Consider the following 16,794-nt stretch of genomic DNA (forward strand, 5'->3'; position numbering starts at 1 on the left):
ACAAAATTTAGATGACAAAGAAATTACAAAGGTGTTTTTTTTTTTTTTGAGAATGTATTTTTTATTGGAGTTCGATTTGCCAACATATAGTATGGATACATACTATATGTTGCCAACATATAGTATGGTTATACATATAATATAACTCCCAGTGCTCATCCCGTCATGTGCCCCCCTCAGTGTCTGTCACCCAGTCACCCCATCCCCCCACCCACCTCTTCTTCCACTACCCCTTGTTCATTTTCCAGAGTTAGGAGTCTCTCACGCTCTGTCTCCCTCTCTGATATTTCCCACTCATTTTCTCTCCTTTCCCCTTTAAATCCTTTCACTAATTACCAAATTTACTTCCAAGTATGTTCTAGGGCTGGGTTTGAAAACTGGACTTTCATCTTATTTATTCACACCCTATCATAGTGAACATCAAAGTGTGGTTCTTAGACCAGTAGCATTAGCATTCTCTGTGAACTTTTTATTAGAAAAGCAAATTCTTGGGTTTCATTCAGACCATCTGAATCTGAAATTCTGAAGTTAAGAGACCAGCAATCTGTTTCATAGATTTGATAACTCATTACTGTTTGGGAGACATGGCTCTGTGGCATTAAGTCCCAAATCGGGTTAAATGAATATTCAAATCAGAAGCGTATAAAAGATCTCATATATGTTAAAATATGAGCATTACCTATTTGGTTCTACTAGTTCAATAATTTTTAAATTAAGAGAATATATTTCGTATTTATTATTTTCTGATCGTATCAGAAATGCATGATGAATCATCAATTAGGAAAATAATGTTGCCCAACAGCACATTTTAAAAGGATAATATCAATGATTAGTGGAAACACTCAAATAATTTCTTGAGACCACGTCACCATCAGGATAAATGCAAAAGATTCTATATGTTACAACAAGGTGGCATAGAATAGTAAGAAAAAATAGTTTTAATAAAAATATAACTGCATGAAAGAACCATATACTTGTAGCAGTAACAGAAATATTTTAAAAATATTGGTTAAAACTGACATATGTAAATTAAAAGTAAATACATTCTCTAGACTGAAATGTAAAACTATGTACAGGCCAAACATCTTCATGTCTCATTTTACATTCAAACTTTCTCAGGCATGTAATATATTACAGAAATTTTGGTCTATGTGAGAGAATTGCTAAGGATGTTGCTTGCTGGACACCAATATCCTAATCACTGCTTCACTCAGAGTCTTTAATCTAACCACATATTAGTTGGGTGATCTTGGACATATTACTTACTATCTCTGAGTTTCATTTAAGAAGGTAGTATGTAATAACATGTCATAGTATTCTAATAATGGAAGAAAAATCAGACCTACAAAAGTACTATATAGACAGTGAAGTATCATATAAATTTTTAACTTTCATTTTTGAATTGTCACATATAGTTCTCAGTCAGCTTTCTCACCACATTTTAATAGTATAAACTAAAATGGGGAAAAAAGAGAAGGAGGAGGAAGTAGAGAGGAGGAGGAAAAGGAAGAGGAGGAGGAAGGAGAAGAAATACTGGAAGTCTAATTACTCAGGCGTAGTGAGAAATACACTAGACATTATTTGTGTTTATACTGCATTTTAAATCATTTCTATAAATGTATATAAAAGAGTTAGAGGAAATGAGGACTAATTCCTCTAAGCTAAGAATTTCTTATGAACTTGCAAACTTTATCTGAGGACGGATTTATCAGGCAAAATCAGTTTCTTATCATTTTCATCAGTTGGAAATAGAAATTGGTGAAGTTATGATATTGATAGCAGTTATAAATAACCCTCTGAACTTGGAACATATCAGAAATATCAATTCTGCATATAAAAATGTTATTCCAAGTACATATTTTCTATTTCCTATTTAGGATATTGTAAATTGGAAAACCCCAGGGAAATGCATAATTCATAAGTAATAAAGTGAAAAGGAAAACAGGGATGATACATTCTTAAGTGTCTAGAATACACAATCAAACATTTACCCCTGCAGTATTATGCTTTACAGAATGTTTGCTTTGATATGCATCTCAAAACTCTAGTGCATTGAAGTTTAAAGAAGCTGTAAATCCTGCACCTTATTTAGAATGTAATATTGTGAAATAATTTTTAATTTGGTGAAAAGCAAATGCTTTGTTGTTTGAACCTGGTTAATCATTATGGAATGCTACACATCTCAATCTTGTCTACAGATAGTTCAAATACAGCATAAAAAATTAGAAACTGCAATTCAGTAATCCATCCTACCATTTTTTCAGGCCCTGATGGTTTGGAAAATTATGCAATCAGATGTTTTATTTATCGGTATGTGTAAAAGAAGGCATGCATGATTATAGTATGGAAAATTTCATCTCTTTTTCATGTTGACTACTCAAAAATTTTATTCAATTTTTAAAAACCTTTTATTATTCTTTATATAATATCATCATTGTCCTCGGCCTTCTGTTAGCTCCCCTATGTAGTATTTATCCTCAGTTCCATATGGTGTTTCTAAATATACAGGTACATAAAATTTGTGCATATATAGGAGTTTAATTTTTACCATGAGAAATGTCTTTTAAAGTGAAAAATAAATACTTTACCATATCTAACTCTAGTAGAGACGATTACAGGTGGGCAAACACCAAACGCATATCATTTTAAAAGTTTTGTTATATTTATTTATTCTTAAGGCTTTATTTATATTTTCATGAGAGTCACAGAGAGAGAGGTAGACATAAGCAGAGGAAGAAGGAGGCTCCCTATAGGGAGCCTGATGTGGGACTCGATCCCAGGACCTCAGAACCTGAGCCAAAGGCAGAGAGGTTCAACCACTGAGCCACCCATGTGCCCCTTTTTAAAAAGTTTTAAAAGATCTGTTTCACTCTCACCCCAAAGAATTTCCACTCCAAAGGTTAACATGATTATATATAAAATACCTTTATAAGTACAGTAAGTTTATAAGCAAGCATTTAAATATTCTCTAATAAAAACAAAAAGCCGCAGGAAAAGTAATGGCACCCATACTGCTAACTGCTCTGTTAGATAGAGTGCAATTGCCTAGTTAGTTAGCTGCCTCTCTGGAGCAATGAATGTTCAGTAAGTTGCACTTACTGAACAGCTAAGTTGTATGTAAAAGTTGGGGAAAGGGGAATGTTGTGGTTTTGTCTGACTAGTGGACCCTACAGCAGGATGTTTCAGGCAACTTCGGGAAGGGGAAAAGAGACCCAATGGGTAGCTGCAGAAATGCAGTGATAAACAGGCTTCTGAAGCATGTGTAGACTTGGATGTGGGTGTGAATACATTTATAATTATAATGAGGAAAAACACATTATGGAGAGAATATTCAGATGAATTTCACATGGATTAATTTCAGAGACTAATTCAAATTTGTATGAGTTTTAAAACCTCTTACTTTTACCTCCCACATTTTTTTAAGCCTTCCAACCACCTTTAAACCTCTTTTTTCCTTCTTTAATAAACTTACCATATTCCTGATGAGGGAAAGGTCCCCAGAGGAGATGGCATTTTAACAATCTTGCTCTGAATATATTTAGCATTCTTTGCTTAATTCTATTATAGTACTTACTTACTTACCTTAGACTCTAACTGCTGTAAGTCAGCATAATTTGTTAGTCCTTTTCATTTGCTTTAATGATCAGTGTCTTTCAAACAAGTTTATTGATGATATGTATGTATGCATGAATGAGGTCAAATTTAGTTACTTTTTTTTTAAAGTAAACTCTACCCCCAATATGGGGCTCATGACACCAATATCAACAATATTCTACGGACTGAGCCAGCCAGGCATCCCAACTTTAGTTACTTTTCACTAAGAATATGAAATGGTTTATTTTTCAGAACAGTATTTCATTCAATTAATCATTCTTTATTTGATGCACCTGGTACCAATGAATGGTCTAAGTGTTTTACATATAACTTATTTAATTAACATGAGAACCCTAATAAGGTAGAAGATATTAATATCTCATTTAATCCATTTAAATTTCATTACATCCCAAGAGATAGATGCTATTGGTATTTTAATTTTACAGATGAGAAACGTAAAGCTTAAAAAGAAAATAAATAGCTTTCCTAAAGCCATCCAGCAAGTAAGTAGTAGTGTTTGTTTTTGAAACTAGGGAGCTTGGCTTGAGAGCCAATGACCTTAACCAATAACCATGATCAAAAACTGCCTACTAAAATAAATTTTTCTTGGCTGAGTTGAAAAGCTCATTGAATTGCCATAAAAAGCATGGTTTCTCTGCTCATCCTCACTTCATGAGGATCAACTAGCATTTTCATTAAAATTAGATATTGTCAAACTAATGGATGCTATGAAAAAGCTCCAATATATTCACATTATAAGTGCTCTCTGATAAAACAAGTAGCCAGAGAAAGGCATGGCACTCATATTGCTAAATTCTGATGCTTTTCATTCACTCTGCCTAAAAGGGTTTGAGTTTGAGATGTTCTGTCCCTTGCTCTGTAAACTCACATTTACCTAAGGGTCAAAAATATAAACTTTTACAAGCTGGAATCAGGTGATACATCTGATGGTTTTATTTTTAATATTATCTGAAGGAAATCTCCAGTATGATGTTTCTTTTTTTTTTTTTTTTTTTTAGTTTCATCTGGATAAAGGTCAGAATACTTATTGGAAAATCTGAAATAACAAGAAAAAAATCTCTGGCAAATTTTAAGGTGACATTAAGGTGAATTATTATTTTTTCCAGACTCTGACTCTAGAATTAGGAGCTTACCATATCTAAGGAGAATATTCCCTAAATAGTGGCACAGACTTGAAGCCCACTCTGCTTCAACCAGGGCCCTGTGCCTATGCTGATCGGGTCATGTACAGATTTGATAATCTCCTGATTAAGGTCATTCAAAATTTGGTGACTTTTATCCTGATACTAAAATAAATGATATTTAACTTTTCAGTGAAAGTTTTAAAAAAAAGTCTCTTGTAATACGAAATACTTGGTATATTTTGTGGCATTTTTACTAAAAGGAATGGCCAAAATTTCTCCTCAATAAATAAGATTATGAATCCCAGGGTTTTTTAAACAAATATTTTTTAAAAAAAGATTTTTTTAATTTATTCATGAGAGACAGACACGCAGAGAGAAAGGCAGAGGCAGAGGCAGAGGGAAAGGGAGAAGCAGGCTCCCTGTGGAGCAGGGAGTCGGATATGGGACTCAGATCCCAGGACCTCAGGATCAAGACCTGAGCTGAAGGAAGATGCTCAACCGAATGAGCCACCCAGGTGTGCCTGAATCCTAGTTTTGATGGCTTTCTGAGAATGCATCTCTGAGGTAACTAATATATTCATGATAAGAGGTACTTTTGTAAAATATGAATTGCTCTACAGAAGCATTTGACTTTTTGAACCAACTTGCATCCCACGTGCATAATGGTATGCATTATTGACTATTTTGATTAATCCCTTTACATGCAACCATTTCTGGACAATGAATTTCAAATACCTCTACCATAAAATAGAATCTGTCACCCAGAAAACAATGATATTAAAGTCAAGACTCGGTTTCTCACCTATGCCAAAATTCAGTTGTGAAGATAGCCTTGGCACCTATAATACACTCCCATCCCATACACAGTGTGCTGGTCAACTAAATGCTCTGTTGCATATCTCAAGCATGTTTGCACACAGGGTTTATGATAGTAACCAAGCTTCAGTTGTAGTAATGATGCCTTTCTTCACTAATGGAGGTTAATGTTTTATCTTCCAGCAGGTATGACTCATTGAAGAGAACAATTTATTTGGTGAAGGAATCACTATATGCCTGTGCCAATGTCATTCTTTTAAATGAAGTGCCAGGAAACTAAGTGTAATTGCATGCATTTGGGGGAACTATCCACATTTAGAAAAGAACTGGCGAGGCTATTAGTGGCATTTTATTCAGAGTGGAAATATTTTTCTTTCTTTTTTATCCAAAGGACATAAGAAAGGAAAGATTTGATCAAACGGCACATTTTCCAAATAACCGATCAGGATTACTTTCGTCTTTTTAGATCTAAGTAATGCACTTCCTTGAATGTTGGACAAAGTATAAGCTAATTTATAACATAAAACTTCAGAAATTCTTGCTTATAAATAAATTTGTTTCTTGAATTCTCCCTTTCTAAATAACAAAAAAGATCATACTCACCATAGGACCAGGAGGCCCATCCTGGCCTGCGGCTCCAGGGAGACCTTGTTCTCCCTATGGAAAAGAAACAATTGATGTTTTTTAATTAACAAAAGGATACATACATTTTTTTTCTTTCAATTTTGGAAATACAAAAAGAAAGAAAGCAAACATCACATGGGGAATATCTATGGTATGTTATAAGCAATTTTCAATCTTTCTATTTTGTGTATGTCTATATGGATCCATGTATAAAAACCGAACATCTTAAGTTCATAGGATTTAGTTTTCTATTCTGCCTTTCTGTGTTGGAATTTCACCTTGAACTTATTATCTAAATATCCTAAGAGTATCTGACTTTAATTATTGCATAAGATTTACTGAATTCCCATAAAACATCCACAAAATACCTCATGAAACAATGCTGGCATACATCTTTTCATTCTTAATTTTTTTGGAAATAAAATATTTTCAAATGACATCGTTTAGCACAGATGCTCACCACTGGGCCAGGGATGCCCCGAAGACCCTCTGGCCCAGGCTTTCCGGCAGGTCCCTGGGGACCAACTGGACCAGTTTTTCCAGGAGGACCCTCGGCACCTGCTTCTCCCTGTTAGAAGAAAAAATATGTGAATGCATTAATAATGAGGAAAGATAGTTTTATATTATTAAAAGTATTGCAATAGATGTTGTGCAATTTATGCATAAGCCATTCAAACATGTATTTTACCTTAGCACCTTTTTCACCTTGTCTTCCCTCTGCACCTGCAGCTCCAGGAGGACCCTATAAACATAAAATTACACTTAAAATATATATTGCATATAAAAATAATATAGCTGAGGAATTGCTCACAACTACTCCGGCTTAATTTGTAACAGAATTCTAACAAACAAAACAAGTTCTGACAAACTGTGGTTGTCTATAGCTCTTTAGTTTAAAGCATGATGAGAAAATTAAAAAATCAAAACCCTTTTATATAAAAACTTTCATTTAAAATATTAAAAATAAATTAAGCACAGACTGACAGATAAGCACATCATGTCAGTGTAAAGAAACAGTCAAGATAATTTTTTTTAAGAAACTGATGACTTAGTCACCTTAGTATTTTAAATTCTCAGGTATCATGTATTATGTTGTAGAATTAGGGCATCTATCAGATTGCACTTCCATCCTAAAGTGTGGTTCAAGATTGGCTCCTTTCTCAATCTTAGAGCATCCATATGTTATGCATTCTTATAGGATCATCTTCAAACTAGGGCAGCACAACATTTAAAATCTTGACTATCAGCAGAAATTTTCATTTTCCTGAACTATGCAATTCACATAAATAAGTTACATAAAAATAGTTATTACTTTTTAAAACCTAATATTAGAGCCAGAGCGGAAAAAAAATCTTCACACTCCATATGTTATCCAAAAGCTTATGAGATATTCTGGTGTTTGCCTAACTTTTGCAGAGCTTCATAGATTGCTATGGAGAGATGCTAATTATTAATCTGTTTAAAGCTATTCATAATATTGCTTCTCAACCATATTTGTATTTTTGTAAGATATCTGTCAACCCAGTTCTCTTCAGTTCTTTTTTCATTGGCTTTTTGATTTTTTACAATTTATTAGCATTCCCAAACTTCAGTTCTTTCATCCGTTAAAATATTACCAAGAAAAATTCTCTTGCTACAGAACTGTTGTTAAATTTAAATGAGATAACACATGTAAAAGTATCTTTCAAGCTTTCCAGTGTAGTAGTATCAAATACAGATATGGAATCTGGTGCTTTAAGAGCATAAAGCCTGGGCTTAGACTGCCTGACTTCAAATCCTGGCTCTGCCACTAATTAGCTTTGTGATCTTTAGGAAGTTATACTCCATGGCAGCGCTTCAGTTTAGTTCTATGCAAAAAGTGGAGAACAATAGGAGCTATTTCCCAAGGTTGCCATAAGAACTCAATGAATTGAGAAATGTAAATGGCGTATAACAGTGCCTGGGACATTAAAAAAAAATTGAGGAAACATTGGCTATCGTTACTAACATTACTAAAATTATTAGATATTCTTTTATACATTAAAACATTTTATCTATATTTTTCACCATGTTGGCAACCTAAGAGTCAGGTCAAACAAAATAGTCTCTCAAACTACATTTGTAGGCACCATGTCAACAAATTACTTTTTCTACCTATTCTGTCTATAATACCTGAAAAATATAAATTCCATGTTTGAAACTACTTATTTTAACTGGAAAATTTTGAGTTGGCTAAAAAATGAGATGTAATATAATCCTGTAATATATAATCAGATTTTGAAATCTGATACTCATATTTCCTTCTTGTATTTGCATAATCATCTGTGAAATATAACATGACATTTCTAAATCTTATAGCAAAATGAGAAAAGAATCATTTATAGTACATAATACAACATCCAAGGTATCAAAGAAATAATGAATTTTTCAAGCTAAGACATTATAATTCTCGGTATATCTAAATTTTATTTCTATTAATTACACTGGATCATCACTTATGCCATTTCTTAGTATCTTTCAAATCAACAAAAAAGGGCACATTCTATTGTACCTGTACAATAAGAATGCTTTTAGCCTATAAAGCTACCCCCAATATATATTTGTAATAATTTATTCTAAGACATAAAATTTACAAGTTAAAATAATTATAAAATATAAAATATTTCACTTCCATTAATTAACTGAATCTTTTATTACTTAACAAGCATTAAAATTCAATCTAGTGTTGAAATTTTCTGCACAAGTTCAAACAGAAGTACAGTCTAAATAAGAAACTCCATGATCTCTAAAAAATTACATTTCATTTTCCCCCAGTCTCTCTTGTTTTCCATCTGTTTACTTCAGTTTTTGCAATGCATTGTACTCACAATCAACAACTGTGATTGAGGTTGGAGGTTGGAGAGATGGTGTTAATTGGCAAAAATAAGGTGAGGCAGGAGGATGACTTTCTCTCTTTCAGAAGCCATATTAATATGCTAATGGTGAGCACATGCTAGTCTTTCATATGGTCTTTTAAAAACACATTGAAATGAGTATCAAGCACTTCATCAAACTCAGAGCATTCTATGAACTCATTTATCTCAGAGAGAATCAATGAATATAGCCTTGGTCATTATTTTCTCAATATCATCACTGTAATGCCATATATGATTAGACACACATTGTGCCTCAACCCAAAGGAAGAAATGTACAAATTCTGAAGCAGTCTCCTGAGGCAGCAGCATTATGTTAACAATAATACATGCTTAAAACTTAAGTGCTTCTTTTTAATTTTCTGCTACTATGCAAGAGGATTTTGGTATAGAAGCATCAGTTTCAAATAATTCCCAGTGTTAAAATGTTGTCATAAATTATTTTGGTGTGATGTTTGAAATAATAACATATGCAAACCTAAACAACCATAATGATTACGGTTTTGGAAATAGAAATTATGAGATTCAGCTGAACAATGAGCTTTTCCTTATTCTATTAAGGTTTTTCCTTAAACTAGTGGCATAGAGATATGGAGTCCTTCCAAAGAATTGCATTTACACACCTGGACATATAGAATAGAAAATTTATAAACATCTAGCTTTACAAATAAGCAAGTCATTGGCTGTCTAAAATTGTAACACAAATATTGCTTTTACCGTGAGGAAGAAAAGAAAATCCGAGTTTGAAGAGCCTAGAGAATTTAAATACAAGTAAACTACAACACAAACACAAAACTGTGATTCAAATAGAGTTTCTCCATCCCAAAAGAATTTCTTCCCTCTTTGAATGAATGCCTATATCTGTCATGGTGGAAATCCATATTAAATGGATTTTCTGTTCTTTATCTCATTTTTCCCAATTTCATTTACTTATATTTTTTTCCAGATGGCACAGATTCTTTTTTTAAGAAAGACTGGGATGGAACCAGAAAAACACACTTTTTCTAGGAGAATAGAAAAAAATTAATAATGCATATGGACAAACTCTTGTTTTAGTCATTTATTTTTCATATATCTGCATAAACATGATCAAGGACTTAACCTAGCAAACATTACACTTACTGTACTTTCATGAACTAATGAGTGTTTTGATTGGAAAATGCCTCCTAAGACATGAGAAAATAAAACGGGCCCCCCCATTAAAAACTCTACCAGTAGCCACTGTTACATGGGATTTTCTTCATCATGAGAAGTATACTTCATATAAAATACAAAGCATAAGTCTCTCTCCACTATTCACATTTTGCAGTATTATTCTATAATTTGTCTATTCTTCCATTCATGTAAAAAATATTTAAGTTGTCTTTACATGCCAGAAATGTGCTGTGCATGGAGAATACAAAACAAAAACAAAAAAACCATGAAGTCCTAAGGAGTTCATGAAGTTTAGTTATGAAGATGGACATCAAAATTAACAAAGACAGTACTTTATAAAATATGCAAAGATGAAGTAGGCATGTTCTAGTTTGACAGTAGGGAAGGCTTTCCTAAGAATGTCATCTCTGATCTGAATCGTAGTGTTGGGTAAATGTGGAAGGGGTGTTTCCTTCTAGTTCTTTATTTTTGACCATTCACATTCACGCATACAGGCACAGGGGTAGAAGGAATATTTAATAAGATTATATGCACAAACATAATAACTTGTGTATACGATAAGAATATATATGCATTATATGGTGTGTGTATATATATATATACAGATAGGTTTTTTTCTGTATTTCTACCGCTTAATATCGATGATTTTAATTTTTTATCGTGGACTTTCCACTGGCAATATGAGCTGAAGTCTTTAAAATTCCATTTAAAAGGTACATTTTGTGCATTTTATAATGTTTAAATTATTTTAGTGATCTCTAGAATTTTTTTCAATATAAGAGCATGGAACTAGCTCTTGGTTTCAAAAGGCTATAATGATAACTTGTATTAAAATTCCATGGTTTATTGACACAAACTGTACAATATTCAAGTGCCTTGAGGAAATGTACATTTTTCCCCAGTATTACAAATACACGACAGAATGCTCGTGTACTACAAATGACAACTTAATTTTCCTACTTGTTCAATAACAGAATCTTGTTTCTCAGTATCACTGCCACTCGCAACATTCTGATCAATATTCTATTAGGAAGGTTTATTATCATCTACTCATCCATCTAGAAAGTTTTAATGGCATTCAGACTGCAGGCAAAAGTAGGCAAGAGATCTCAAAAATCATGTTACACTTTGTAATTACTTTCTAAGAATAACAGCCCAATGGTTGGTTTGTAATGTATTTTTTTCCCACCCAGGCCATGCTTTGGCGTTGCCAATAACAAAACAAAACAAAACAAAAATAATAATATTATTTAGAATATTGCCAGAATCTGGGCTCACTTCAGCAACACATAAACCAGAATATTGTTAGAATGTAAGAAGAAGGGGGAAGGAGGAAGGGAAAAAAAAAAAGCACTTGGTCAGTGAAGAGAAAACTGTATTCAGAAATGATGTTTAATATAAACTAAATTCATTTCTGGCAAAGACAAATGCTTATAAATATTAACTCAAATTTATAGTGCAGAGGGACAAAATTAAAATCTGTTCATACAGTATGTATATGAGGATGTATAGTATGCAAATCCCCCTAAAACAAACTACCATTAGAAAGGTGGGTGTATATGCAACTGATGAATAACTGAAACTAATATACTACCCTGAAACTAATGATGTACTACATATTGCCTAATTGAATTAAAATTTAAAAAAAATTAGAAATCAACAGTGATCCCAGGTATTCTGTGCCTTAGGATTACTGAAAGGCGAATGAACCTAAGAAATATATTTTGATGTTTACCACATATTTTGTTTGCTGGTGGGTCACAACATAGACTAAAGGTGGTGCAGAAGAACAATGTACATTGATGTAAGTGCTGCAAGAGGCAGGTCAACAGAGTTTTATAATGAAAATAGTACAATCTTAAGAAAAAGGCAGTTGAAGTAAATCTCCCAAGATCCCCTGGAGCCAATATTTTGAACAAGATCTATTTATTTCTATTTTACTGTCCTCTTTTGTTGAAATCCTGCCATGTTTCCAAACCAGAGAAGCTGGACCATGTGAAAGCAAGCTAACACCACATGGTAACTGAGTCCTGTGCTCTTTCTATTGATGCTTGCATTTAGGTTTTTACAATGGTTTTAGCCAGTGCTAGACTTCAGCATCTCATCTTCCTGTAGCCCACCAAGAGTGGGAGTTCAGGATTCCATACGTCTTTTATAACAGCCTACATTCATACAGAGGGAGACCTCAGCTCAGAGGAGTGGGAAACTACTGTTCATTGCGACAGATTAAATCTGTCCATGTGTGTTCTATTTTAATAAGAATTTTGACAAACAAAAGAAATGACCCTGTTCTCCATGACTTATAACTTTCAGCATCATTGTAATGTACTGCCTACAGCTTACAAATATTAAACAAATGTTTATACACAGTAGATAATGAGTGGATGTTTAAAATAAAGAATTTCAAAAACTTACCCTTTTTCCAGGAGGACCTGGTGGGCCAGCCTCACCAGATGGGCCAGGAGGACCCTTGAAAATGTGAAAAATACCTTTTAAGTAATTGAGCATTGTTTTATGGTTCATAGCATTTTTTCCACACCTGGACTGAAACTACGCTTCTTTCTTCTCCCCATATCTACCTTTCCTGGATAATCTCATTTCTGTTCCAAATACCTAAACATTCTCTATATATCCATAATTAAAGTCAGTACATTCAGATGGCAAACTCTTCCAGAGCTGGAAGAAAGTGAAACAAATTTCTTCTTCTTCAAACTGTTCTTTTAAAAAGTGCTAACATATCTGATAAGCAGCTAGTAGACCTACTAACGAACTGAATCATATGATGAATAACTGTACTCCTATCAAATATATTTGTGAAACCATAAAATAAATACTTCTAAATTTCTTCTGGTACAGAAGTAGCATTTCTACACCAAGGAGTACTCAGCATGTTAGGATATAACCCATAAGTCCTATCTACACAGAATAAGCCTACAAATATTCAGTGGGGATGGTATCAGAGACAAAGTTATGTTAGGAGTGTGATTTGTCTTTGGCCCCTACTTAAGTTAGTGCCTTCCTTTACCTCTCCCTAAATAACCATAAGTGGCTAAAGCCCCTACTCAGTCATTCTCAAATTAAAAAAAGAAAAGAGGGCAGCCCCCGTGGCTCAGCGGTTTAGTGTCGCCTTCAGCCCAGGGTATGATCCTGGAGACCCGGGGTCGAGTCCCATGTCGGGCTTCCTGCATGGAGCCTGCTTCTCCCTCTGCCTGTGTCTCTGCCTCTCTCTCTCTCTGTCTCTCATGAAAAAATGAATAAAACCTTAAAAAAAACAGAATAGAATAGAAATGTAGTCCAATACAATGCTGAATTTGTTTAGGTTAGTAACTGAAGTACAATCACACTAATGATAGGCTGATAACATGGCTGTCTTAATTTCAGTCTTATTTGTGTTTTTAAAAAATCTTTTTATTTAATACAAATAGTTATATTTGATATAGTATGATAAAATAATTAGTATGCTATTATTACTTTTTTATTACAAAGGTGCTTATATTTCTTAAATCACATCAAGTAACAAACTCCATGTAAGTTTGACTTTTAATTGAAATTCAAATATAACTTATATCCTTTCAGAAAAACATCTACCCATATAGTTATGTTTTTGAAACTCTGATTATTTCTTTAAAACGTCTTGAGACTATGTAAAGATCTAATAAAAATAGTGTGCTTACTTACCGGTTGACCAGGATCTCCATCTTCACCCTTGTCACCACCAACACCATCTTGACCCTGTAATGGGCAATAGAAAGTGATCCTATATATTTCTCACTATGAGCTCATTTTTATTAAAACAAAAATGTATGATATACTCTCTGAGTCCTTGAGATAAATTATTACTAATTGGACAAATAAAAGTATTAGAAAAGTTGTTCAGCTCTATTTTAAGGATTGTGGTATATCTCTCACTCTTTCAATAAAGATTTGTGAAAATCACACCCCATCAAATTTAAAATACAGTATGCTGTTCATATAAGAAAAGGAAGAGGATGTAATTAGTATACAAGGCCAGTGTATCCCTGCACATGAACAAATATGGCACAATTGGAGATAGGATTTACATCTTAGGAGAGCCTGAAATAAAAACAAAGATGCTGTAACTTTGAAATCATAGTAATGCTGCTACTTAGATAGTACAACCCAGCAAAGTGTGGAAAACTGACCCAAATGAAGAAAATAATCATGCAACATAGATCTAATTGTTTTCAGCTATATGGATTTTATTATTGTTGTTGTGATCGCAGTTTACATTTTCTTTTCCTTTCTATTTTTGGGGGATCCACTGAAGTCACCGAGAATTTTCTTTATTAATAGTAGAGACACTGGGAACCTCCCCGTCAAAATAGTTCCCTTATTTTCCCGTAATACTTACTGCAGGGCCAGGTTCTCCAGGAGGACCGGGATCACCAGGAAAACCAACAGGACCCTAGAATGATGTTTTTAGAAGAAAGAAGATAAATAAAAATAGTTTTTATAAAGTAATGATATTCTGATGTTCTTAAGAGCTAGGTTATGGCAAAACCAAATGAGAATATCTCCCTTCTGCTAGAAGATTTTTTAAAATGAAATTAATGGATAATGCTTATGAATATATGAAACGATGAAAAGTCAGCTTCACCAGCTATGGGCCAGAGTTTTATGATTTCTAACCTTTCTATGTAAAAGCTGAGTGGCTTTGACATAGTTGTCACTACAAAGGGGACCAAGCTCACTTACCGGGTTACCCTTAGGGCCATCGTCACCTGGTGGTCCCTTGGCACCAGGAGGTCCAGCAGCACCAGGCGGGCCAGCCTCTCCTTTCTCTCCTCTTTCCCCTTTGGGGCCCTACAACAACATAAGAAAAATAATGATTATCTTATAAGCTTTAAATCAGAATTTCTTAGCCTCACAGCATATTGGATCAGCAACTCTGCTGTAGGGGGCTGTCTTATGCATTGCAAGGTGTTTAACGGCATTTGGTCTCTACTAATTTGATCCCTGCGTGTGACATCAAGTGTGACATTCCTCCAAGTGTGACAACCAAAAATGTCTCCAGACATTGCCAGATGTTTCCTGGTGGTCAAATTCAGTCCAAGTTAAAATCAAACAAAATTAGAATGAATACAATCTTAATTCAATTCATAAATGCTTATTTGATTTAGCAGGGTTTGCTCCTTTTATGAACAGTCCACCAAAAAAATGTATACACGGCTTATAGTTTTAATGCTCTAACTTAGGCAAATGTCATTTGTTTTTCAATTTCTACGTAGAGCAAAATATACACAGGATATGCAAAATTATTAAATGAAAAGGCTCTGCATTTGTGATTATTCTTAATGGGTTGGAAAGGAAAAGTAAATAACTGAATTACAGCTAGGATTTAAGTTACTAGTTTAAAAGACTCTAAAAGGAATTCTCAAACTGTTAACACCCTGTATGGACAATAAGCTAGCACTTACGCCTGTGCCTGCTTCCCCAGGAGGCCCCGGGTTCCCTGCTTCTCCAGGTTCACCCTAGAAGAAAGCAAATGAGCTTCAAAACTCAGAAACGACAAAAACAACAGCATAGAAATTACGTTTTTGCAGCAGAAAAACTGCCTTCAATGATGACCACCATGACATTTTAGACTAGACCTTAAATCATTATATTGTTTAGAAGGTAGTAGAACTGGGTGTTATACTATATGTTGGAAAATTGAATTTAAATAAGATATTTAAAAAATAAACAAATTAAACGCAGTAGAAGACTTTATTAAGAGGAAGGAATTTTTCTAATTATTGGCTTCAGTATTTTTTTTTCTCAAGTGAGGAGCCAGAAGTATGTAGGCTGAATATGACAATTCTCATCAGTGACTTAATAGTTACAGCCTTAGCCTCAATTTGCCACCACAACACACAAAACAGACATCTGCGTGTTTCCTAACAAATTTTGTGTTTGTGCTGCATCGGTATTCATACTATGATTTAGTTTATTGATTAAAGAACCTTTATTCTTAACTAAGACATTAATTTGCTTTATCTTTATAGTAGCAAATAAGCAAATCATTTGGCAGTATTTTGAAAATCCTATGAAACACATTTAGTAGAGATCTAAAGACATAGAAAATACTGTATTTCTAAAACACGTAAAGATACTTAGATAGTAATTGAAATTGCTCCTTTTGAGAATATACACATTGTAAGCTCATTAGCTTTTAAGATCTCCCTATATAAATATGGATGGATAATTTCTACCTCAGCAGATTAATAAATAAACCTCCTAGATTAGTAGGTTTTAGTTATGAAGATCTGTCAGTAATTTTGTTACACTGAAAAATGAATAATATTTGATTCAGCAATCATCCAAGTGAAATAAGACAGTGCATTCACGTGACATGTTTCTACACAAAATCAGTGAAACCTAGAAATTCTGAAGTGGAAGAAATTGTTTTAAATTTCAAAAAAAAATGGGAGATCTGAATTCCCTTTAATTTTTAACTCTGCTATTTCTAATAAAACTGGTATAAACTTACTGCTCCTAAATTGGTTTGAAATGCATTATATTAAATATAAACTCCAGAGGATGTACTATTCAGTGTATATAATTTTTTA

At 33.6% G+C, this 16,794-nt stretch overlaps 1 protein-coding gene across 2 annotated transcripts in view; it reads right to left on the reverse strand.

Annotated features, from left to right (window-relative positions):
• Positions 1-16,794, reverse strand: part of COL11A1 (collagen type XI alpha 1 chain) — a 196,897-nt gene that overhangs the window by 15,845 nt on the left and 164,258 nt on the right. For both annotated transcript variants that reach the window (XM_055340297.1, XM_055340296.1), the window contains exons 50-57: positions 15,664-15,717; positions 14,942-15,049; positions 14,598-14,651; positions 13,904-13,957; positions 12,641-12,694; positions 6,868-6,921; positions 6,640-6,747; positions 6,159-6,212 (exon numbers count right to left, since the gene is read on the reverse strand). In XM_055340297.1, coding sequence (XP_055196272.1) covers positions 6,159-6,212; positions 6,640-6,747; positions 6,868-6,921; positions 12,641-12,694; positions 13,904-13,957; positions 14,598-14,651; positions 14,942-15,049; positions 15,664-15,717 — 540 coding nt within the window. The remainder of the gene's footprint in view (positions 1-6,158; positions 6,213-6,639; positions 6,748-6,867; positions 6,922-12,640; positions 12,695-13,903; positions 13,958-14,597; positions 14,652-14,941; positions 15,050-15,663; positions 15,718-16,794) is intronic.

This window comes from Nyctereutes procyonoides, unplaced genomic scaffold (assembly GCF_905146905.1).
Source record: "Nyctereutes procyonoides isolate TBG_1078 unplaced genomic scaffold, NYPRO_anot_genome, whole genome shotgun sequence".
NCBI classification, from domain to species: Eukaryota; Metazoa; Chordata; class Mammalia; order Carnivora; family Canidae; genus Nyctereutes; species Nyctereutes procyonoides.